This window comes from Idiotropiscis lumnitzeri, chromosome 21, assembly GCF_059441095.1.
Source record: "Idiotropiscis lumnitzeri isolate Australia: NSW breed Sydney's pygmy pipehorse chromosome 21, RoL_Ilum_1.0, whole genome shotgun sequence".
NCBI classification, from domain to species: Eukaryota; Metazoa; Chordata; class Actinopteri; order Syngnathiformes; family Syngnathidae; genus Idiotropiscis; species Idiotropiscis lumnitzeri.
The window spans coordinates 7,559,589-7,584,376 of record NC_142411.1 but is presented as its reverse complement, the minus strand read 5'-3'; the positions used below and the strand labels follow the sequence as shown (position 1 = coordinate 7,584,376).

General features: G+C 38.9%; 1 protein-coding gene across 1 annotated transcript in view; it reads left to right on the top strand.

Moving 5' to 3' along the window:
- The window catches only part of LOC148316797 (uncharacterized), an 82,151-nt gene extending 60,068 nt beyond the window's left edge, over positions 1 to 22,083 (top strand). Inside the window, exons 117-150 of the mRNA XM_088285988.1 lie at positions 257 to 286; positions 625 to 768; positions 881 to 1,048; positions 2,182 to 2,211; positions 2,465 to 2,608; positions 2,721 to 2,888; positions 3,265 to 3,294; positions 3,633 to 3,776; positions 3,889 to 4,056; positions 5,190 to 5,219; positions 5,473 to 5,616; positions 5,729 to 5,896; positions 6,176 to 6,205; positions 6,544 to 6,687; positions 6,800 to 6,967; positions 8,101 to 8,130; positions 8,384 to 8,527; positions 13,107 to 13,268; positions 13,397 to 13,474; positions 13,835 to 13,864; positions 14,008 to 14,037; positions 14,117 to 14,205; positions 14,301 to 14,362; positions 14,552 to 14,676; positions 14,794 to 15,009; positions 15,917 to 16,117; positions 16,774 to 16,908; positions 17,006 to 17,190; positions 17,288 to 17,464; positions 17,553 to 18,923; positions 19,494 to 19,535; positions 19,827 to 19,883; positions 19,977 to 20,037; positions 20,700 to 22,083. Of these exons, the coding sequence (XP_088142114.1) occupies positions 257 to 286; positions 625 to 768; positions 881 to 1,048; positions 2,182 to 2,211; positions 2,465 to 2,608; positions 2,721 to 2,888; positions 3,265 to 3,294; positions 3,633 to 3,776; positions 3,889 to 4,056; positions 5,190 to 5,219; positions 5,473 to 5,616; positions 5,729 to 5,896; positions 6,176 to 6,205; positions 6,544 to 6,687; positions 6,800 to 6,967; positions 8,101 to 8,130; positions 8,384 to 8,527; positions 13,107 to 13,268; positions 13,397 to 13,474; positions 13,835 to 13,864; positions 14,008 to 14,037; positions 14,117 to 14,205; positions 14,301 to 14,362; positions 14,552 to 14,676; positions 14,794 to 15,009; positions 15,917 to 16,117; positions 16,774 to 16,908; positions 17,006 to 17,190; positions 17,288 to 17,464; positions 17,553 to 18,923; positions 19,494 to 19,535; positions 19,827 to 19,883; positions 19,977 to 20,037; positions 20,700 to 20,752 (4,958 nt within the window). The 3' untranslated portion in view covers positions 20,753 to 22,083. The remainder of the gene's footprint in view (positions 1 to 256; positions 287 to 624; positions 769 to 880; positions 1,049 to 2,181; positions 2,212 to 2,464; positions 2,609 to 2,720; positions 2,889 to 3,264; positions 3,295 to 3,632; positions 3,777 to 3,888; positions 4,057 to 5,189; positions 5,220 to 5,472; positions 5,617 to 5,728; positions 5,897 to 6,175; positions 6,206 to 6,543; positions 6,688 to 6,799; positions 6,968 to 8,100; positions 8,131 to 8,383; positions 8,528 to 13,106; positions 13,269 to 13,396; positions 13,475 to 13,834; positions 13,865 to 14,007; positions 14,038 to 14,116; positions 14,206 to 14,300; positions 14,363 to 14,551; positions 14,677 to 14,793; positions 15,010 to 15,916; positions 16,118 to 16,773; positions 16,909 to 17,005; positions 17,191 to 17,287; positions 17,465 to 17,552; positions 18,924 to 19,493; positions 19,536 to 19,826; positions 19,884 to 19,976; positions 20,038 to 20,699) is intronic.
- Positions 22,084 to 24,788: the final 2,705 nt, after the last annotated feature.

Sequence of the window (24,788 nt, the reverse complement as noted above, 5' to 3'; positions counted from 1 at the left end):
ATGTGTTGAAATGACAGTCAAAGTCAAGTATAGCTGGTGCCCATCAAATGTCAGTGGACTATATATTTTTTTTAAGATGCTAAAGAATTAATATCCTGTGATTGGCTGATGAACAGTCCAGGGTTTGTCTCACCACACAAATCCACGTCCCCAGTGAGGACAAAGACAGTGGAAATTAGATGGATGGGTAGAATTTGAAGAGGATATTGTTCTCAGCGATTATATAATTCTTTTTTTCCCTAAATTTGCTCCACAGCTATCAGCCCATGTGCACCGCCAACACAAGGTATTGCATACACGTGTAAATAACTGTTCTATGACTTCATTTAACGGTCATTCTTGGAAGCAGTGTCAAGGACTAACATTTCATTGACAGTACATACACAAAGATTGCATTCACGTTGATAGCAGGGATCTATCTTTCACTCTTTTCTGAGCATTTCAGTGTGATTGGACTGCATAGGATGTGTTCACTCCAGACAGATTTGGTGATATCTTATTATATTAAGTCAGCAACCGAGGCAATTGAAATTGTTTTAATATAATAGGCAAAGGCGATTAGTAGATTGCATTTGGGGTCTCATTTTCTTCTGTCATGTCCCCTGTGTTGCTGCTCTGCTTCAGTTGACATTGTTATCGCGGTGGACACTCCAACCAACACCGAGGCATCAGAGAAAATTAATCGACTGAGGGACGCTGTAGCTGATGTCTCATTAGCATTAGAGATAGCAGATGATTTAACACTAACAAGTTGGAATTTGACCACAGGTAAGAATTGATTTCATTTTATTGGGCTCCTGGACAAACGTTACAAGCAATTCTAAGTTGATGTTTTTAACTGTGGAACTAATAATTGCTATGGCAACAACATCCTTTCTAGCCTGCCCTCTAAACTCTGCTGGACAACCTGAGTGTCAGTGTGAAGATTCCTTTACTTGGTCATGTGACATCTGTGCCACGTATGGTGCATGCAGCAATGCTAGTCCATTAATCTGTGACTGCGTATATGGAATCCCTCCGTTTGGACAGTTCTGTAAACCAATCTCAAGTAAGTGCAGCTCCTGTGAAAGAGTTGAAACGCCAGTATATAAAAGTAAACCATTGATGGTGTCCATCCATCCATTTTCTCAAACTCATTCGGGTTGAAGGAACAGCAGTCAAAAATGGGAGGCCAAGACTTCCCTGTCTGGCCACTTCGGCTGAGGTGGATTCAGGACATCTGGGGGAAATACTCTCTCCAGCTGTGCCAGAGTCATGCCCCCGGGTCAACTCTCTACCGGACAAAATTGGAATACTTCACTGTGAGGTGTTTGGGCAACATCTCACCTAGATGAGAGAACCAACTCAATGGCCTCCTCACAATGTGGAGAAGCAGTGGCTCTGACTACCTGCTTCATGACAGAGCTGCAATTCCTATGCCAAAGGATATGGCAGCCATCCCGCGGAAGAAGCTTGGTTTCAACGCTATTGACTACGATCCCGTCCTTAAGGTCACTACCCAATGATTAAAGCCATCATTGAGGTTGGTAATGTAGGTGGACAGGCAAACTGTGAGCCTTCTTTGTTCACTTAGCGCTCAAAACCCCACAAGAATTCCATTCAGTCACTGAATTTCGACGGATGCCTTATGGATCCGACTCTGGCTCAAGCAATGCACCCTGAGAACCTTTTCAAAGTCCACAAGGCTGTCTGAAGAGTGACATTACCCCAAGACCATTACCCCAAACTTAGACCAGACAAATTGGCTCCACTTCTTGACGGTGGGAGCAAAGGTTCACCCTGCGAATCCACAAGTGTGTGCCCAACTAGCACGCAGAATAGAATTTTTTCTTCAGAGACGACAGTCCAAACCCTCCACGGCTTATTAGGTATTCAGAACACTAGAATTCTTCAAGTTCGTCCTGGCTCTTTTGTGGCTAGCTGTATTTTAGTCAAAGGTCAATTGACTATGTATATATTGTTAAGGATCATAAACAATTGATGAATTGTGATTGGCTGATGAAGAGTTTAAGGTTCATTTCACCTCTTGACCATAGTCAGTTGAGAGCGGCTCCAGCTCATCCATGAACCCAGTGAGGAAAAATGGTGGAATTTAGATGGATGGACAGAATTTGATGAGAACATTGTTTTCCGCCTTTCAAGACACATTTAACAACATTTTTCCCCAAATTTGCTCCACAGCTATCGACCCGTGTTCACCACCAATTGAAGGTATTGCATAAACGTACGATAACTCTTTGAGGGCTTCATGTAAAGGTCATTGTTGAAAATAATTTCAAGGAATAACATTTCATTGACAGAACATACAAAGTTAAAGATAGCAGTCAAGTAAATAGCAGTGATCCAACCTTCACTCATGTCTTCGCATCCCAGTGTAATTAGACGATAAAGGGTGTGTTCACACGAGGAGAATGCATTTGGGGTAACATGTTCCCTTGTTCCATGTGATGTTCCTCCGCTTCAGTTAACATTGTCCTCGAAGTGGACACTCCAACCAACACTGAGCCATCAGAGATAATTAATAGACTGAGGAACGCTGTAGCTAATGTCTCATTAGCATTCCAGGTAGCAGATGATTTAACACTGACAAGTTGGAATTCGACCACAGGTGAGAATTTGTGTCACTTAGTTAGGCTCGTGGACTAATCTTACAAGCCATTCTAATTGTATGTTTTTGACTGTGTCATTAATACTTACTTTGGGAACAACATCATTTCTAGTCTGCCCTCTAAACTCTACCGGAGGACCGGAGTGTCAATGTGAAGATTCCTTTACTTGGTCATGTGAGATGTGTGACAAATATGGTGCATGCAGCAATGCCAGTCCATTAATCTGTGATTGCATATATGGAATCCCTCCATTTGGACAGTCCTGTAAACCAATCTCAAGTAAGTGCAACCAGCTCTTGCATATGTGTTGAAATGACAGTCAAAGTCAAGTATAGCTGGTGCCCATCAAATGTCAGTGGACTATATATTTTTTTTAAGATGCTAAAGAATTAATATCCTGTGATTGGCTGATGAACAGTCCAGGGTTTGTCTCACCACACAAATCCGCGTCCCCAGTGAGGACAAAGACAGTGGAAATTAGATGGATGGGTAGAATTTGAAGAGGATATTGTTCTCAGCGATTATATAAAGATAAAAGATAAAGATAAAGATGTCCTTTATTAGTCCCACAATGGGGAAATTTGAAGTGTTACAGCAGCAAAGATATAGAATATAATTCTATATAATTCTTTTTTTCCCTAAATTTGCTCCACAGCTATCAGCCCATGTGCACCGCCAACACAAGGTATTGCATACACGTGTAAATAACTGTTCTATGACTTCATTTAACGGTCATTCTTGGAAGCAGTGTCAAGGACTAACATTTCATTGACAGTACATACACAAAGATTGCATTCACGTTGATAGCAGGGATCTATCTTTCACTCTTTTCTGAGCATTTCAGTGTGATTGGACTGCATAGGATGTGTTCACTCCAGACAGATTTGGTGATATCTTATTATATTAAGTCAGCAACCGAGGCAAATGAAATTGTTTTAATATAATAGGCAAAGGCGATTAGTAGATTGCATTTGGGGTCTCATTTTCTTCTGTCATGTCCCCTGTGTTGCTGCTCTGCTTCAGTTGACATTGTTATCGCGGTGGACACTCCAACCAACACCGAGGCATCAGAGAAAATTAATCGACTGAGGGACGCTGTAGCTGATGTCTCATTAGCATTAGAGATAGCAGATGATTTAACACTAACAAGTTGGAATTTGACCACAGGTAAGAATTGATTTCATTTTATTGGGCTCCTGGACAAACGTTACAAGCAATTCTAAGTTGATGTTTTTAACTGTGGAACTAATAATTGCTATGGCAACAACATCCTTTCTAGCCTGCCCTCTAAACTCTGCTGGACAACCTGAGTGTCAGTGTGAAGATTCCTTTACTTGGTCATGTGACATCTGTGCCACGTATGGTGCATGCAGCAATGCTAGTCCATTAATCTGTGACTGCGTATATGGAATCCCTCCGTTTGGACAGTTCTGTAAACCAATCTCAAGTAAGTGCAGCTCCTGTGAAAGAGTTGAAACGCCAGTATATAAAAGTAAACCATTGATGGTGTCCATCCATCCATTTTCTCAAACTCATTCGGGTTGAAGGAACAGCAGTCAAAAATGGGAGGCCAAGACTTCCCTGTCTGGCCACTTCGGCTGAGGTGGATTCAGGACATCTGGGGGAAATACTCTCTCCAGCTGTGCCAGAGTCATGCCCCCGGGTCAACTCTCTACCGGACAAAATTGGAATACTTCACTGTGAGGTGTTTGGGCAACATCTCACCTAGATGAGAGAACCAACTCAATGGCCTCCTCACAATGTGGAGAAGCAGTGGCTCTGACTACCTGCTTCATGACAGAGCTGCAATTCCTATGCCAAAGGATATGGCAGCCATCCCGCGGAAGAAGCTTGGTTTCAACGCTATTGACTACGATCCCGTCCTTAAGGTCACTACCCAATGATTAAAGCCATCATTGAGGTTGGTAATGTAGGTGGACAGGCAAACTGTGAGCCTTCTTTGTTCACTTAGCGCTCAAAACCCCACAAGAATTCCATTCAGTCACTGAATTTCGACGGATGCCTTATGGATCCGACTCTGGCTCAAGCAATGCACCCTGAGAACCTTTTCAAAGTCCACAAGGCTGTCTGAAGAGTGCCATTACCCCAAGACCATTACCCCAAACTTAGACCAGACAAATTGGCTCCACTTCTTGACGGTGGGAGCAAAGGTTCACCCTGCGAATCCACAAGTGTGTGCCCAACTAGCACGCAGAATAGAATTTTTTCTTCAGAGACGACAGTCCAAACCCTCCACGGCTTATTAGGTATTCAGAACACTAGAATTCTTCAAGTTCGTCCTGGCTCTTTTGTGGCTAGCTGTATTTTAGTCAAAGGTCAATTGACTATGTATGTATTGTTAAGGATCATAAACAATTGATGAATTGTGATTGGCTGATGAAGAGTTTAAGGTTCATTTCACCTCTTGACCATAGTCAGTTGAGAGCGGCTCCAGCTCATCCATGAACCCAGTGAGGAAAAATGGTGGAATTTAGATGGATGGACAGAATTTGATGAGAACATTGTTTTCCGCCTTTCAAGACACATTTAACAACATTTTTCCCCAAATTTGCTCCACAGCTATCGACCCGTGTTCACCACCAATTGAAGGTATTGCATAAACGTACGATAACTCTTTGAGGGCTTCATGTAAAGGTCATTGTTGAAAATAATTTCAAGGAATAACATTTCATTGACAGAACATACAAAGTCAAAGATAGCAGTCAAGTAAATAGCAGTGATCCAACCTTCACTCATGTCTTCGCATCCCAGTGTAATTAGACGATAAAGGGTGTGTTCACACGAGGAGAATGCATTTGGGGTAACATGTTCTCTTGTTCCATGTGATGTTCCTCCGCTTCAGTTAACATTGTCCTCGAAGTGGACACTCCAACCAACACTGAGCCATCAGAGATAATTAATAGACTGAGGAACGCTGTAGCTAATGTCTCATTAGCATTCCAGGTAGCAGATGATTTAACACTGACAAGTTGGAATTCGACCACAGGTGAGAATTTGTGTCACTTAGTTAGGCTCGTGGACTAATCTTACAAGCCATTCTAATTGTATGTTTTTGACTGTGTCATTAATACTTACTTTGGGAACAACATCATTTCTAGTCTGCCCTCTAAACTCTACCGGAGGACCGGAGTGTCAATGTGAAGATTCCTTTACTTGGTCATGTGAGATGTGTGACAAATATGGTGCATGCAGCAATGCCAGTCCATTAATCTGTGATTGCATATATGGAATCCCTACATTTGGACAGTCCTGTAAACCAATCTCAAGTAAGTGCAACCAGCTCTTGCATATGTGTTGAAATGACAGTCAAAGTCAAGTATAGCTGGTGCCCATCAAATGTCAGTGGACTATATATTTTTTTTAAGATGCTAAAGAATTAATATCCTGTGATTGGCTGATGAACAGTCCAGGGTTTGTCTCACCACACAAATCCACGTCCCCAGTGAGGACAAAGACAGTGGAAATTAGATGGATGGGTAGAATTTGAAGAGGATATTGTTCTCAGCGATTATATAATTCTTTTTTTCCCTAAATTTGCTCCACAGCTATCAGCCCATGTGCACCGCCAACACAAGGTATTGCATACACGTGTAAATAACTGTTCTATGACTTCATTTAACGGTCATTCTTGGAAGCAGTGTCAAGGACTAACATTTCATTGACAGTACATACACAAAGATTGCATTCACGTTGATAGCAGGGATCTATCTTTCACTCTTTTCTGAGCATTTCAGTGTGATTGGACTGCATAGGATGTGTTCACTCCAGACAGATTTGGTGATATCTTATTATATTAAGTCAGCAACCGAGGCAATTGAAATTGTTTTAATATAATAGGCAAAGGCGATTAGTAGATTGCATTTGGGGTCTCATTTTCTTCTGTCCTGTCCCCTGTGTTGCTGCTCTGCTTCAGTTGACATTGTTATCGCGGTGGACACTCCAACCAACACCGAGGCATCAGAGAAAATTAATCGACTGAGGGACGCTGTAGCTGATGTCTCATTAGCATTAGAGATAGCAGATGATTTAACACTAACAAGTTGGAATTTGACCACAGGTAAGAATTGATTTCATTTTATTGGGCTCCTGGACAAACGTTACAAGCAATTCTAAGTTGATGTTTTTAACTGTGGAACTAATAATTGCTATGGCAACAACATCCTTTCTAGCCTGCCCTCTAAACTCTGCTGGACAACCTGAGTGTCAGTGTGAAGATTCCTTTACTTGGTCATGTGACATCTGTGCCACGTATGGTGCATGCAGCAATGCTAGTCCATTAATCTGTGACTGCGTATATGGAATCCCTCCGTTTGGACAGTTCTGTAAACCAATCTCAAGTAAGTGCAGCTCCTGTGAAAGAGTTGAAACGCCAGTATATAAAAGTAAACCATTGATGGTGTCCATCCATCCATTTTCTCAAACTCATTCGGGTTGAAGGAACAGCAGTCAAAAATGGGAGGCCAAGACTTCCCTGTCTGGCCACTTCGGCTGAGGTGGATTCAGGACATCTGGGGGAAATACTCTCTCCAGCTGTGCCAGAGTCATGCCCCCGGGTCAACTCTCTACCGGACAAAATTGGAATACTTCACTGTGAGGTGTTTGGGCAACATCTCACCTAGATGAGAGAACCAACTCAATGGCCTCCTCACAATGTGGAGAAGCAGTGGCTCTGACTACCTGCTTCATGACAGAGCTGCAATTCCTATGCCAAAGGATATGGCAGCCATCCCGCGGAAGAAGCTTGGTTTCAACGCTATTGACTACGATCCCGTCCTTAAGGTCACTACCCAATGATTAAAGCCATCATTGAGGTTGGTAATGTAGGTGGACAGGCAAACTGTGAGCCTTCTTTGTTCACTTAGCGCTCAAAACCCCACAAGAATTCCATTCAGTCACTGAATTTCGACGGATGCCTTATGGATCCGACTCTGGCTCAAGCAATGCACCCTGAGAACCTTTTCAAAGTCCACAAGGCTGTCTGAAGAGTGCCATTACCCCAAGACCATTACCCCAAACTTAGACCAGACAAATTGGCTCCACTTCTTGACGGTGGGAGCAAAGGTTCACCCTGCGAATCCACAAGTGTGTGCCCAACTAGCACGCAGAATAGAATTTTTTCTTCAGAGACGACAGTCCAAACCCTCCACGGCTTATTAGGTATTCAGAACACTAGAATTCTTCAAGTTCGTCCTGGCTCTTTTGTGGCTAGCTGTATTTTAGTCAAAGGTCAATTGACTATGTATATATTGTTAAGGATCATAAACAATTGATGAATTGTGATTGGCTGATGAAGAGTTTAAGGTTCATTTCACCTCTTGACCATAGTCAGTTGAGAGCGGCTCCAGCTCATCCATGAACCCAGTGAGGAAAAATGGTGGAATTTAGATGGATGGACAGAATTTGATGAGAACATTGTTTTCCGCCTTTCAAGACACATTTAACAACATTTTTCCCCAAATTTGCTCCACAGCTATCGACCCGTGTTCACCACCAATTGAAGGTATTGCATAAACGTACGATAACTCTTTGAGGGCTTCATGTAAAGGTCATTGTTGAAAATAATTTCAAGGAATAACATTTCATTGACAGAACATACAAAGTTAAAGATAGCAGTCAAGTAAATAGCAGTGATCCAACCTTCACTCATGTCTTCGCATCCCAGTGTAATTAGACGATAAAGGGTGTGTTCACACGAGGAGAATGCATTTGGGGTAACATGTTCTCTTGTTCCATGTGATGTTCCTCCGCTTCAGTTAACGTTGTCCTCGAAGTGGACACTCCAACCAACACTGAGCCATCAGAGATAATTAATAGACTGAGGAACGCTGTAGCTAATGTCTCATTAGCATTCCAGGTAGCAGATGATTTAACACTGACAAGTTGGAATTCGACCACAGGTGAGAATTTGTGTCACTTAGTTAGGCTCGTGGACTAATCTTACAAGCCATTCTAATTGTATGTTTTTGACTGTGTCATTAATACTTACTTTGGGAACAACATCATTTCTAGTCTGCCCTCTAAACTCTACCGGAGGACCGGAGTGTCAATGTGAAGATTCCTTTACTTGGTCATGTGAGATGTGTGACAAATATGGTGCATGCAGCAATGCCAGTCCATTAATCTGTGATTGCATATATGGAATCCCTCCATTTGGACAGTCCTGTAAACCAATCTCAAGTAAGTGCAACCAGCTCTTGCATATGTGTTGAAATGACAGTCAAAGTCAAGTATAGCTGGTGCCCATCAAATGTCAGTGGACTATATATTTTTTTTAAGATGCTAAAGAATTAATATCCTGTGATTGGCTGATGAACAGTCCAGGGTTTGTCTCACCACACAAATCCACGTCCCCAGTGAGGACAAAGACAGTGGAAATTAGATGGATGGGTAGAATTTGAAGAGGATATTGTTCTCAGCGATTATATAATTCTTTTTTTCCCTAAATTTGCTCCACAGCTATCAGCCCATGTGCACCGCCAACACAAGGTATTGCATACACGTGTAAATAACTGTTCTATGACTTCATTTAACGGTCATTCTTGGAAGCAGTGTCAAGGACTAACATTTCATTGACAGTACATACACAAAGATTGCATTCACGTTGATAGCAGGGATCTATCTTTCACTCTTTTCTGAGCATTTCAGTGTGATTGGACTGTATAGGATGTGTTCACTCCAGACAGATTTGGTGATATCTTATTATATTAAGTCAGCAACCGAGGCAATTGAAATTGTTTTAATATAATAGGCAAAGGCGATTAGTAGATTGCATTTGGGGTCTCATTTTCTTCTGTCCTGTCCCCTGTGTTGCTGCTCTGCTTCAGTTGACATTGTTATCGCGGTGGACACTCCAACCAACACCGAGGCATCAGAGAAAATTAATCGACTGAGGGACGCTGTAGCTGATGTCTCATTAGCATTAGAGATAGCAGATGATTTAACACTAACAAGTTGGAATTTGACCACAGGTAAGAATTGATTTCAGTTTATTGGGCTCCTGGACAAACGTTACAAGCAATTCTAAGTTGATGTTTTTAACTGTGGAACTAATAATTGCTATGGCAACAACATCCTTTCTAGCCTGCCCTCTAAACTCTGCTGGACAACCTGAGTGTCAGTGTGAAGATTCCTTTACTTGGTCATGTGACATCTGTGCTACGTATGGTCCATGCAGCAATGCCAATACATTAATCTGTGACTGCATAGATGGCATCCCTCCATTTGGACAGTTTTGTAAACCAAACTCAAGTAAGTGCAGCTCCTTTAAAAGAGTTGAAACAGCAGTTTATAAAAGTAAAGCATTGATGTCGTCCAGCCATCCATTTTCACAATCTCATTCGAGTTAAAGTACCAGCAGTCAAAAATGGGCAGCCAAGATTTTTCTGTCTCTATCTTCTGATGAATGCTGCATCAATCAGACTGGGGCTCCAGCAATCCACCTGTGAGAACCTTTTAGAATCCAGAAGGCTAACTGGGGAGTGCCATCACCCTATCTTTGGAGTACACCCACGCCCCACTTCTTGATAGTGGGAGCAAAACTTCACTCTGGGAATCCACAAGTCCTTTTCCCAACTCGCACCCAGAGTTAAAAAATAGTTTCTAAGATGACATTCCCAAAACCTCAAAAGCTTTTAGATATTCAGGACACTGGAATTGCTTCGGTTTTCCCTGGCTCTCTTTTTTCTCACTGTATTTTACTGAAATGTCAGTTGACTGTATTTTTTTTAAGGATTTTTTAAGGACATTTGAAAACCTGTGATTGGCTGTTGAACAGTTTAGGATTCATCTCAACTCTTGACCAAAGTCAGCTGAGACAGTCTCCAACTCATCAATGAATCAAATGAGGAAAAACCCATTGGAAATTAGATGAATGGACAGAATTTGATGAGGACATTGTTTTCCAACATTCTTGAAACATATTTAAACTCATGTCTTCCAAAATTTGCTCCACAGCTACTGGCACATGTCCAACACCAACAGAAGGTATTGTATAAACTTGTGATAACTATTCCATTGCTTCATGTGAAGGTCATTATTGAAAACAGTTTTAAGGACTAACATATTCAGTTCATATACATACATATACATACATACATATACAAGTTAATCACAGTCTTTCACTTTTGTCTTCGCATTTCAGTGCAATCAGACTATAGAGAGTGCATTCACACTGGACAAGTTTTGTTAAATCGAATTATATTAATTTAGCATCTGAGTTAATTGGACAGTTATTATTATATATTTATAAAAATAAAAATCTTTTTTTTTTTTGTATTAATTATTTTCAACATATTTGGTATTGGATCAATCCAAAAGTAATTAAATGTAGATTTAATTAGATGTGGATGGATTGATAATTTTAGATGAGAAAAAAATGCCAACTTTTTTTGTCTAGTTTTAGTCAGGAAAATCAGGATATCTTTTTACATTTTTTGTGAGCAGATGAATCTTTTCATGTTAATACACATATTTCATGTATGAAAATGTATGCTTAAGTTGTTTTGAGTCAACAAATTTTATTTTTTCCTTGCAGTTCCTATATTATATTAGACAAGATTATCTTCTGTCTGCTGTAACTAAATTTCCAATCCAACTGAAACCATTGTTGCCCGACAAGTACAACGTATCTCAGAACAAATTCACTTTCAGACAGAATTATATCAACAAGTGGCAACAATTGCCACATGCAACAAGCTCATAAATTAGCTAGCAACGGTTTCACGTTATTGTTGGAGCATTATAGTCGTTGCTGTAATGTTACATTATAAATAAACAATATCAAACTTTTTGTTAACTTACCACGAAGTCTTTGTGGTGAACTGCGACGAGTCTCTTCGGGGTTGCCGTTTTGTGCCCAGCTAGCTTGCGCACACATTCCTTACCTTCGACCGTGCGCTTGTCTTTTTTCCTCCACTTCAATGGAGCGAAATTGTGTCAATATATAATGACGTCTTCTCTTTCTTAGGGGTCTCGTGCAAAGCGTGACCATTAATGCTTCACTTAAACGTAGTTGTTCTTTTTCCGTGACCGTTAACCCGCCACTGACTGACAGAGCGGCACTCTGCCGTAAATCGCGCGAGAATTCGCCACCAGGAGCTAGTTTGCCGTAAATCGCGCGAGAACTTTTCGAGAGAGTGGCAATCGACTCGCAAAAATCTTAGACACTGTTGGTCTCGTCTTTGCTTGTGAACTAAAATGTCCATAGATTTTATCCCCGTCTTTATTTAAAGATTCGTCCACGAAAGTGCAACTTAATTTAGTCTCACTTAATGTTGATGGACAATTTGGTTTGAGCAAGGGTTTATTTCTTGATGATTCAGGTCCACACTTTTTAATTACTCCAGAATTAACCCATAATTAACTAAATTTTCTCAATTCATGTTCGTTTTTATATTCAAGAAGGAAAATGGCAAATACAGACTCAACAACTGATCAAAGTTTTCTTCCGATCGTTACTTCAATTCTCTGGAGTTCAGGAAATAGTACAAGTCAGATATACTTTTCTTATCCTCACAAGGACTTGCATCCAATACAATATTATGCAATACAACTATATTTATATAGCGCATTTCACTATAGTTGGAGCTGTAACAAAGCACTTTCCTTAAGGTGTAATATAAATTAAGGGGAAATATGAATGCAGTCAGAAAAATGGCCTTTTTGAAATGCGCCCCTCACATTTTTAAATGATTCTCACTAGACGTAATTTTTTTCTATATTATGGCATGTCGGTTGAAATTGGTCTACCTCTCTCACTCTGTCTCACGGGTTACTCCCAAGGTTTATCCGAAGGCTTGGCATCCTGCAATTCTGTCTGTGTGTATGTGTTCAGATCTCAAATTACGTGGGCATATTCCTCATTAAAAGTAGGTGTTTTTCAAGTCGTCACCTATTTCCTAATTTCTCAAAAATGGATAAGAAACAAAATGATAACTAACTTCAGTTTCCTGATCAAAAAATATTTTAACTGAGCTTGTTATTGAAAAATGGGCCATCTTGGCTGGGAGTGAGGGTTTAATTGTGGCCCACATAATCTTGGGTTTTCCACCTCTAATATTTAGTTCAACATCACCAATACTATAACCTATTATATTCCATTTTCTGTAGCCGGTTCTGTATTATTGAGGCAGATGATCTACATTGTTTTCACCTCTTTGCGGTCTTTGAAACAAATTGTTGTCATGTAACCTGTGCTTCTCCTTAGCCTCAGTGGAGATCGTTCTCAGTTTTGGCACATTCAACACTGGGGGAATGGAGCTCAATATTCACCCGAGAGAAGCTTTGGAATATATTTCTTTACCATTCACCTTCGCAGACGATTTGATATTGACATTAACAAGCTTAATTTTGACCACAGGTGGGTTGTTTCTTTTTAATTATTATTTTAAGTTTATTTGTTTGTCTTATCTGTCAAAAAATAGTCATTGAGTTTTTCAAAACTGTAATTGCCAAGGTTGTGGCATTCATTTTCCCCAGGGTGTTTAATTGACTCGAATGGACAACAGAAATGTCAGTGCGAGGATGAATATCTGTGGCCTTGTAAAGTCTGTGAAACTTATGGCTCATGTAGCAATGACATGACGCAAAATTGCGACTGCGTAAATGGAATTCCTTCAGACAGGCAGCATTGTGAGCTAAGTAAGTGCATCGTCTCAAACTCATATGTCAGTATACAAACAACAATTTCTTTGCTTGTAATTAGCATGTAATGATCAAGTAATTATTGTTTATCGCCGATAAGAAATATTTGCACTTGTGCTCCACAGATGTCACCACCACATGTGGACCAAAAATAAATTCAACAACAGAAACAACAGTAACAACACAATCACTAGCAACAGAAAGTAAAGTATCCGAGACTACACTACAGTACAGTATACAACTCTTACATTCAATCACCTAAGATCTGACCTTTAAGTGCAATTACATTAAGATGGCGCTAACACTCCATGAAAGGTAAGGTACGATAGACAGAAACATGCAAATTGGCACTGATTTCACAATCTTGAAACAAATTAATATCTGCGAACTAATATATATATATATATATATATATATATATATATATATATATATATATATATATATTAAGTGGCACAAAATATTTGGCATTTTTTCCTTTTATTTTGCTTGGACATTTTGGTGAAATTATTGGAGTGTTTGACTTTATCTAACTCAACTTTTCTCTACAATTCACACTACAGGTTCGTCGACACAGACCCCGACAATAGACAGTAAATACAAACAAAAATGTTTGGCATTTTTTCCTTTTATTTTGCTTGGACATTTTGGTGAAATTTAGTTAAATTAGCAAAAAAAAAATATTGAAGTGTTTGACTTTGTCTAACTCAACTTTTCTCTACAATTCACATTCCAGGTTTGACAACACAGACCCCAACAATAGACAGTAAATAACTTGCACATAATGACTCTTGGAAATTTAATTGTTTGCTGATATCCACTGACAAGCTACTTCTCTATTTTAGAGAGGTCATTATCGGTCACCTTGGAGATTGACTTTGATGAATCCCACAATGATGAAAATAGCGTTGTTTTCCAGATAACTTCACATTCTGTAAGTTCTCCACATTTGTTTAAAATCATTTCAAAGAAAGCTTGCAATTGTTATTGTTGAACTCGCATGTTGGATGCGCTCACTATCTCAAATAGATTGAAACGCAATCTGCGATCCATATCCCAGGTCTACTCTCAGCTGATCTTTTGGCCTTCAGGTAGATTTACTTCTTTCATTTGAAAATGTTCAAGCTTTTTCAAATGTTCCATAATTCTAATAACGGTTATCTTTTCTGTAACCATGTGCTCAAATAACAACTGTCCATCTCAAGAACACATAAGAACTCTTAAAAATACTATCGCCAACCTCAGCTACAGTGGTCGATCTGATTTTACATCTTTCATAGGAGTGGTAGCACCATTACCGACTTTGAAATTACGGCAAATATGACAATTCAAGACCCGGATGTTGATGCACTTCTCGTGGCAATATTAAATGATCTGAGGAATGCCTTTCCTATAAGTTTTGAGAGTAAGTAACTAATTATGATAACAACCTTAGACGAATTGTAATGTCATTGCACGTTTAGGCTGATTTGTCTGGAATTAAATAAACATTGAACACGCTTTATATTGTTTCCCATCAAAGGCAGCAGATCCTTAACTTTTCAACCACAGAGTGTATTCTTCAACGACAGTTTGAATGTGACATGTGGCCCAGCACCGGAGGAGCTCGAGTTTAGTATCACCTTGTCCGAATGGACAATTGATGGTGTTCTTATAACTGAAGACGCTCAACACAGCTTTTCACGAATGGGTGGAGCGGAAACGCTTTTGATCACCAATTTCTTTTTTACGGACAATGGTAAGAAACACGTGAAGCGCGATATATGCATATATGCTCTTTCAAAAATAATTAATAATTATGTGTCATGATCTTTGTTGGTTGCTTTTCGTTTACTATTTAGTTTCAGTTTTTCCGTATGTTTCTTTGGGTGTCTCATTAGTTTATTGTTTACACCTGTGCGTGTCAGCCAGGTCCCTTGTGTTACCCAATCAGCTGACTCCTCCCCTTTGTGTCTCGTCCAAGTGTCCCTCATTGTCACGTTAATTTGTTTGTATTTAGTTTTCTTTTTCCTTTCAGTTCTTGGCGGGTCATTGTCGACTTTTGTTTGACAATATCAGCGGTCTTAGGTACTCGGTCTTCGGTCTTGGTCTTTCGTCTGGGCCACGTCTTGTTGCTTTTGTTTTTCATCAAGTCATGTAAGGTTTTCGTCACGTCCTGTTTTCCTGGTGTTTGTTTTGAAACTTTGTTTGTTATTGTCTTGTCTTGTATTTTGTTTATCCAAGTACTTTGTTTGCCTTTTTACTTAAAATTAAATCAAGTCCACGACGCAATCCTGCTTGCTTGCATTTGGGTCCACAACCCATTGCTCAAATCGTGACGGTTTAGTATTGTAAAATTATATTGGAAAGTATGTCTTGACTGTAGGTTTTTAACTTCTTTCGGACCCCTTTAACTTTTTCTTTAAATAAATAAATAATTGAATAATTTTTAAAAAATTATACACATGTGTATATACAAAGCCACAGCCCAATCAAGACTCAAGGAATCAAGGAAAAGCAACTTATTCTAACCCTTTACACTAGTTCAAATCCGTTTTCCTTTTACGTTTATCCACCATTTCTTGGAATATTGTACTTGATTATAATAATAACTTAATTGAAATTGGCATTGAAGACCTACTTTAATTTGCATCATTTTATTTCAGGATTCTATGAATGTCAGCTGTTTCATGAGGACTCAAGTTTCAAGCAGAACTCAATCGAAACGTTCAGTCTTTCGGAAACCCCCACGATCCACATTGTCCCCCTCCAAGGCACTATTGTGTGTGAGGTTGGGAAGGAAGTGTTACTCCAGTGCTCTGTCCAGGAGCCCTACCAGGTGATGTTTAAAGACATCCCGAATACAGGTAAAACTCAGACAGAAAGTCATATTTTATATTGTATTAATTTTACATTCAATATTGTATCCCCAAATTATTTTTAGCCAATCCAAATTGTGAGTTAAAATGAATTTGTATCTCTTGAATAGGGATCATTTAGCAGGAAATAAGACAAGAAAATGAGAAGTTATGGCTGATCAGCAGTGTAGGACAAGTTACTTCGAATGTGTAATATATTTCTAGTTACTTGTATGTAAACAGTAATGTTTCCTTACAATAATGCTCTTTTTGTAAAGTAAAGAGGTGCTCAAGTTCAAGTTCCACTTAAATTAAATTTTTTAAATTGGGGATTAATTTATTTAATAATAATTTTGACACTTTCATTTCAATATAACAAATAATTTAATATATCAATTAAATTAATTAAAGATTAAATAATTAATAAAAAAATAAATATGAAATAAAATAAATAAAACACATTATGTCACAGTTCTGCAAGGTTAGAGTAGTTGTGTGACAATCCTGTGAGAAGTTTTCAAATTCTTGTGGGGGTTTCCCCAATTAAGGGATTTCCAAAAAAATCACAAAGCAAAATCCCGTTTTAGAATAATTATGGACAAACCGTGACTGTACATTAAGAATGGTTCACAGTGTTATGTTGGGTTTTCTTTGTACATGTTTAGAAACAGGCCGTGAAATCCAATATCTGTTGACAATCACACAAGAAGACTGCGACAACCCAGAAAAAAACATTGCTTGTCAAGTGATTGAATTTCCTCGATTCACACGGAACATAACATTGTTGTTGGTCAGCGATGGTAAGTATTGAACTAGCAATAACAACACATTTCAGATTTTAACAATTATAGCTTTTTTTCCCCTGCTCTATCTCACTTACATGTATTGTCGTTCCAGGTGCATTCACATGCGTAGATGACCCAGAATTTGGAAATGGATTTTTAAATGAGTTGGGTCGAGCTTCTTGTGAAACAAATTATGTAGGCGAGAAGACTGCCATTTGCAGGGAAAGTGAAGAATGGGAAGATCGAGGAGACAACTGCATCCTCCAGAAAATTGCGCAACTACTCATTGAATCTGAGGTGAGATACTTGACTTGACAAGTTCTATTATTCTGTGTAGAAGCCTTGAGACAGATATGAATATTTTTTTCTTTTTTATCCCCCTCTGAAAATGCAGTTTTTGAATAATAGGACACTGCCAGATTACCTAGAAGAACTCAGCAATACTACTCTTGAACTAAGTGATGAAGTGAATGAATCTCCCAACAACATTGATGCCGTCGTTAGAATTCTCAACAATGTAGCCATTTTTGTAACGACAACTATTTTCGATATAAGTCGGGATTCTATGGAGGTATGTTTGTGTTGTTTCATCTAACAAGACACAACTGGATATGATAAGTGTTGACTGTCGTTCTTTTCCCCCCTTTTTTTTACTTTAGGATGTACTTATCGTCGCTGATGTTCTTAGTCGTGATCAGGCAATCGACTCATGGGACACTCTTAACCTTGAAGATACCATTGAAGAAACAAGAATTCTCACTCCCAGAAATGAGAGTGCCAGCTCATTATTGTTGTTTTCTCTTGAGGGTATAACAAGTCGGCTTGTCAACACCTCTTTGAGCATTGAAACGCCGTTGATTCTCTTGAACAAAACTATAATCACCAACAGTTTCAACGGGGATTTCAATTCCACGGTGGAGATCGACGTAGCGCAGTCTAACGGAGCGACAAACCTCACCGTGATAACCTTTGAATCCTTGGATAACGTACTTCCCCCGAGAGATGAGGACAACGTTACCGACAGGGTCATCAATGGGAGAGTCGTGCTTGTTCAGGCTGACATGATCATCGACAATATCACTTTCACGTTTGACGTCGTAAATGATAGCCTGGGAAACCCTCAGTGTGTCTTCTGGAACTTTTCTCTCTTCGATGGTCTTGGAGGATGGGATGATGAGGGCTGCGAGCTCGTTGGAAGAAATGATGAAACGGTCACATGTCGGTGTGACCACCTGACCTCGTTTTCAATACTGATGTCACCTAGTGTTCCAAACAGCCGTGTGTTGGATTACATAACCTACATTGGCGTTGGGATTTCCATGGCGTCCTTAGTTATATGCCTCTTTATCGAGGCGGCCATATGGAAAAAAATTCGAAAGAGCAACACATCCCACTTGCGCCATGTTTCCATCGTTAACATTGCACTGTCTCTTCTGATCGCAAACATTTGGTTCATTATTGGAGCAAGTATCTCGGAAGGAGATAAAAGGAATCCAGATGCGTGCACTGCTGCTACCTTCTTCATCCATTTCTTTTACTTAGCTCTCTTTTTCTGGATGTTAGCATCTGCCCTGCTGCTATTCTACCGCTCAGTCCGAGTCTTTGATGGGGGAGTTTCCAAAAACACCATGTTGGCTCTTGGATACTCTCTTGGCTACGGAGCCCCGCTGATGATCACAGTCATTACTATCGCTGTTACAGCACCGAACAATGCTTACATTCGGGAAAATGTGATCTGCTGGCTCAACTGGGAAAGGTCAAGAGCACTGCTGGCGTTTGTGATCCCGGCGCTGCTCATCGTGTTTATAAACATTGTCATCCTGATTGTGGTGATAGTTAAAATATCGCAGAGTCGGGGGATGACAAGCAGTGCGAATGAAGATGAGAAGTATGTCCTGGTGGTCATTGTTAGGAGCTTAGCCATCCTCACACCCTTTTTTGGAATAACTTGGGGTCTTGGAGTTGGAATCTTAATTGACCCGACTAATCTCGGAATCCACATTGCCTTCGCCTTCTTCAATTCTCTGCAGGTGAGCTTCTGATATTGTGCTCATGTTTTGCGTTCCTCTTTTCAGATCATATTCTTATATTACTTATTTTAGTTCTAATTATTCTTCAATTTTGTGTCCATATTTACTGTATTCAACTTAACTAAGACCATCTATGGTAGACATTCTCAACCAGATCTTCAACTTGAACTCTATTTTAGTGTTTAGAATATGTATTAATTCTCAGTTATCCAGGTCATGGCAAAAGTTTCAATAAAGGCAACAGAGCGATAGAAGTCGCCTTTTGTATAAAAAGTGTAATATGAAAACCCCTTGAGCTGATTTCCTGTTAAACCTTGATGAGCTAATTAATAAATAAACACATTTATAAAGGACTTTAAAAAAAATTACAACAAAATTAAAAAAGAAAAGAAAAATCAACCAAATAGCGATGTATAGTCCTCGTTCAGAATTTCCATAACAAGCTCATATATTCATGAGTCATCATACGCACATGAGTGTATGTGGGCACACAGGTTCTGATTTACAACGTGCTGCATTGTTCATCTTCCAATTATATTCTTTGATGTCGCTTCTCTTATCTTTATGTAGGGTTTCTTCATATTAGTCTTTGGAACGCTCCTAGACAGAAAGGTATGTGCCGCTAAAAGCAAAAAAAAAATTTTTTTTAAATAACTGCTATATTTGGATACCCTAGCGAGCTTAATCCACATTTTGCTTATTAATTGACTTTGACTCTGATGTGTGTTTTTCTGTAAATATGCACCGTGAAAATGAGCATAGCAATTGCAGTCATTGCATCCCAGCAATTTCTTAGCTTCATTGCGCTAGTGGTAAAAATCACAAATCTTGTGATAACTCCAGGCAGACTTTACTTTGAGTTGAACAGTCGAATGCTAATTTGCGGGCACTCTATTGTTTCAGGTTCGGTCAGAAATTTCGGCGTTCACACATTCTCAATCTTCTGGGAGTGGGACAAAGGTAATAACACAATTTATCCACATTTTATTGGCAGATTACATGACCTTTCTCCAATAATGTACTGATAATCTACTTGTGTTTCAATTATTTTAGTCCTCGAGTGCTGGAAATTCATCAAGTGGTTGGCAGATTTGGAAGAACTTTGGAAGAAGAGGTATAGTACCTTTTGAAAAATGTGCAGTATACTTCTTGGGCTCTTTTTGTTGATGCAAGCTTTTGTGTTTGTGAATTTGGCACATGCAGAACCCAAAAATATGTGTACTATATACTCTGTGTTTTTGCCTTGATGGACGACTGTGTTTTGCTGGCTAAACCCAAAAATCGATTTTTTTTGTATACATGTGAAAGCCTCGATGCATTTGAAGGAAAAAGCAAAGGAAGTGGTGTGGTCCGATGCCTGGCCAAGCGGAGCGGTGTCGTGTAGGGCTGATTGGGGGCTAATAGAAAAGCGACTAAGATTACAAGTTGAGGTGAAGCTGCTGAGGTGGAAAGCTTGGGTGGTCTTCCTTCGTTTTATGATGTTTAACGGCGACTCGCAAGCTGCCGACCGATGAGAGGTCCTTTTTTATCATGAGTGTTGAGATGAGTATTGAGCGGCGCTGCATGTCGTATGTTGCGGCAGGATGATGTGCTGTTAAAAATATAGCATTTTATGAACATTTATGGACATCAGTCAGAATTAATATGAATATGAATTAATAGATAAGAAGATAAACTTAATTAACAAGAAATATTCACTGGTGTTCGTAACTCGGGGACCTCCTGTATATAAATCTAGCCATTGGTCATGTATTGAGTTTTGTTTGTCTTTTTCAGGTAACAACCTATCATCGGAGGCCTCTTCATCCTCTCAGGCGATCAACACGTAATATCCGAGGCAAACATCTCTGCTCAGGCTGATCAAGCAATGGACGGACTCCAAAAAGAGTGTGACGGCTGCGCGATAAGACGTCACACTAAAGCTTAAGTACTTTTCTGTGGTGTTCTATATGTCATTCCATTAATATAAGCACATTTAAAATCAGTACTATTAACTTGAAACAGGGATGATTTATTCACTTAAAACACTGTTTGTTCCTTTTTTTTTTTAAATCATTTTTTTAGAAACTTTTATTGCATTCTGAAAGACATGCCCATAATTTATTAATTTGATATTATACATATAATATATTATTATTACTATTTTGCAAAAAGAAATTTTTTGTGTCAGTCTTGTCCAAGTTATGATTGTCCTTCACATGTCAGTGAATTTGTTGTCGCTGAAGTTGCATGACAATAACGCATTGACTTGTGCTGCATTTATTAATCAACGTATTAGCCTGAGTCAATTAATTCAAGTGAAATAATTCGGGAAGTCCCCAGAAAAAAAAAGTGTCAGAATGTGCGGCTCCTATGCCTAATTACACACAACTCTTTACAAGTTAGGGAATTAATATTCCGAGTATCTTTATGCCTTTGAAATTTCAGGATTAATCTAAAACTCATCTTAATTTGACTTTGTCGAAACATTTGAACACACTGGATAATTTGTTCAATGTTTCAGTACTTTTTTTTTTTTTCCCAAATTACTGTTTTTGCACAAGAAGCCGAATAGCAAAATTAACAATTAAAATTAGTGGCCACTTTCCTCTGATTGTTAAGTGTCATCTTGGTCTCATGATGTCAAAATATGAAGAGCGGGATGAAAAGTTTGAATTGAAATTGATTATGATAATATGAATCAATTGTTCAATTGATGGATCAAACACCTTTTGTAAAAATTATTGTTAAACTCTTTATCAAAGAAATGCACATTTTTCAAAAAAGACATGCATTCAAAAGTTTAGAGGCGGTAAAAATAAGTGGAATATTAAATATGTGCATTTTAGGGGCATCCTGAAATCTCATCCAAAACTGGCTAATATTTTGTGCATAAATTCCATGTACTCTAATCGCAGAAGCAATTCCAGTATATGCTGACAGCGTTAGGAAAGAGCTTCACTGGAAAAACAATTTTGTATACGTTTGTGTTTTTTCCCTCTATCTTAACTGTTGTGTGTTATTTAACATTCTTGCATTATAGGAACAGTATTGCTGTGCAGTGTTCCATTGTAAAATGTTTAACCTAAATTAATTTAAGCCATCATTAAGAATATAGATAATGAAGTATATTTTAGACTAATGTGTATGTGCTAATTAAACTGTTGAAACCAATCATAAATCATGCTCGGAAATTGCCTTTGTCCTTAATTAGTGCCCTGAACATGTAATTCATTAGGCATTTGTAGTTTATTTTAATTACATTAAATTAATGTAATATACTTAGGAGCTCAAAGGTGACGCCGTTTTGCTACAAAAGTGACACAAATTTTTCCATTTAAGTTATACATCTAAACTTATTTTTTATTTATTTATTTATTTTATTATTTTTTTTATTGAATGTTTATTGTATGTCGCGTGGACCCATTGTTGACTGTTTTCAGCATTTGCGGCCATTACATCATAAAAGGAGAATACTGGAGCTTGATGGTTGTGCCATCATCACCGTTCGTCTTGATGGGAATGTCAGCGCTTTTCAACCATTGATGCTTTATGGACGCACGGCATTTTTTTTTTCCCAACTAAATGGACAGCATTTTTGCAACACTCCAATATTGTTCAGCGGAAATGTCAGTGATGCAGGACTGTTTACAATGGTATAACTGGATTAATGGTTGTATGGAGGAGCTGAGGATCAGGAGCCAGGAGCATCGTCAACGTGGGGCCCGGAGAGGATGTGGAGAAGAATCCGCGTTTGTGAAGTTAAGTGATCTAATTGGAAGTAAAGAATTGGTTTATATAACATTTATTAATGAGTATATATATTGTTAAAATCTCATTTAGATGTTAACGGCACAGTAGCGTCTTCAGTTTAAGTTGCATCATCTTTTAGAAAGATGTCAGGAATGCTGATACACGCTGCTAACTTTAATCAAAATTGAATATGCTATCTTGTTAATTGTCTTTATTTTTAGTTTGTGAATAACCGGAATCAGGCTGTATGCTAATCATGCTTACATGACAGCAGTTGCTTGCTTGTGTGATGTACTGTGATTTGCATATGATCCGATTAGTCGACTAATTGCAGCTGCAATTGGTGACTAGTCGACTAGGGAAATGATATCCTTGAGTCTGACAAAGTCAAAGAGCCTCAACTAGACTAGAGGAAGTGCATCAACATGAACCTGCCTGCTCTAAAGGAGGCAGTGTGGAGGCAGAATTTTCTCATAACAATATTTCATGTATTAGCCTGACTGAAAAATCGGAAAACATAAAATTGTAGACCCTCCCAATAGACCTCCTCCAATTCAGTCCAAAGTACGTAGACCCATACTGCAGGCCAGGGGTGCCTACTCTTTTTCAACATGCAAGCTACTTATAAACGAACGAAGTCCAAGTGTACTACCAACGTTGGTATATATTTATTTGAAAATGGAATTTAAAGTCGTTATAGTCACAGTATATATATGAAAGCATATCGCACGATACAACTCGTGCATATTTTCTGTCCTTACTTTAATGATGACTTGCGCTGAATGGAATGAGTCAAGGATAGGAGCTGTTGATAGCGAACCTTGCGCAATGACCATTAGGCATGTGGCATAACAAAAATCCTCCTCTCACTCCGTGTGGAAATACTCTGCTTAACTAATATTTTGCCCATATTGTTTTTTATACTTTATCATTGGATTTAGAGTAGATGGAACAAAATGGAAATGGCAAATTTTTCTGGTCAGCACCTTTGTATGTGCATGCAACAGGTGGTTGCTCTGTATGTCAATGCGATAGATCGTCACCTACATTGCGATCTACTGGGCGATCGCGATCGACGCAATGGCACCGCAGCTATAGACAGTATTTTGCCGTGGAAAATAATAATTTTTTTGTCATATCACGGAAAACTACAAGTCATGGAGGGTTAATATTGATCGTGGGGTAAAATTAAAAAAAAAAATATCCGCAAATAGGTGAAGTCACTGACACTACTACACTACACACGCACACAACTTGACACACACAAACTCTTCTCTTAAACATCAAATTTTCTTCATCAATTGGCCTATTGTTTTTTTTAAACACAACAATGTAGAATTCAAACAATGGCGCCTGCTTTAGTAAACTTGGCACTAGCAAAATATCTGCGAGGATCCATTTGACCTGTCATGGGAATGAGTACTCTTTAGTCATTAAGTATCAGGGTGTGGAGCTATTATTAACCAGACAATAAACACAATTCGGATTTTTTAAACATAAAGTCTTATGGACCATGAAAGGATATAGCTAATCCTTAACAATATTATGATTTCATAACATCGTTGTTGAGGTGCAAAGGAATTTTGTAAAAAAGCTGTTGTAAGCCAAGTGAAAATGAAAGTGAGTCGGGTACGCTGCTGTCAACATGCCAATAAAGCTTCGGCAAAAAATGACTGGCATGTTTCTTTTGCGCTGACTTCCTCCTGCTGGCATAATAGAAACAATGTGTGCTATTGATGACAACACCAGAGTTGCGGTAGGCGGATAATAATGTGTTAAGTGCTGTAGGTGTAGTCTGCCGTTGTGTCCCATTGCGTTGTTTCACTTTGAAGGTGTGTTCATGCTCGATCTGTAGTTCGCACTCAGAAACAGTGGCTGGGCTTGTCAACAATGTCTATTGACCCACTGGTTTGGCTTTTGTTCCCATGGTAAATGAGTGCCAAAATGCGTTGCAACAACCACGCGACGTCGCTGTCTTATTAGTCTTTCTTAAGCTTGTCTCTTACCTGTGTAAGGGTTTCTGCTTTTGCAAGAAGTTTTGGGTGACGTCACTCGGATTTTTTATTTATTTTTTTATTTTTATATTTTTTAGGAATATTAGCTTTCCGAAATCGTGACTTTATGCCTTAATTG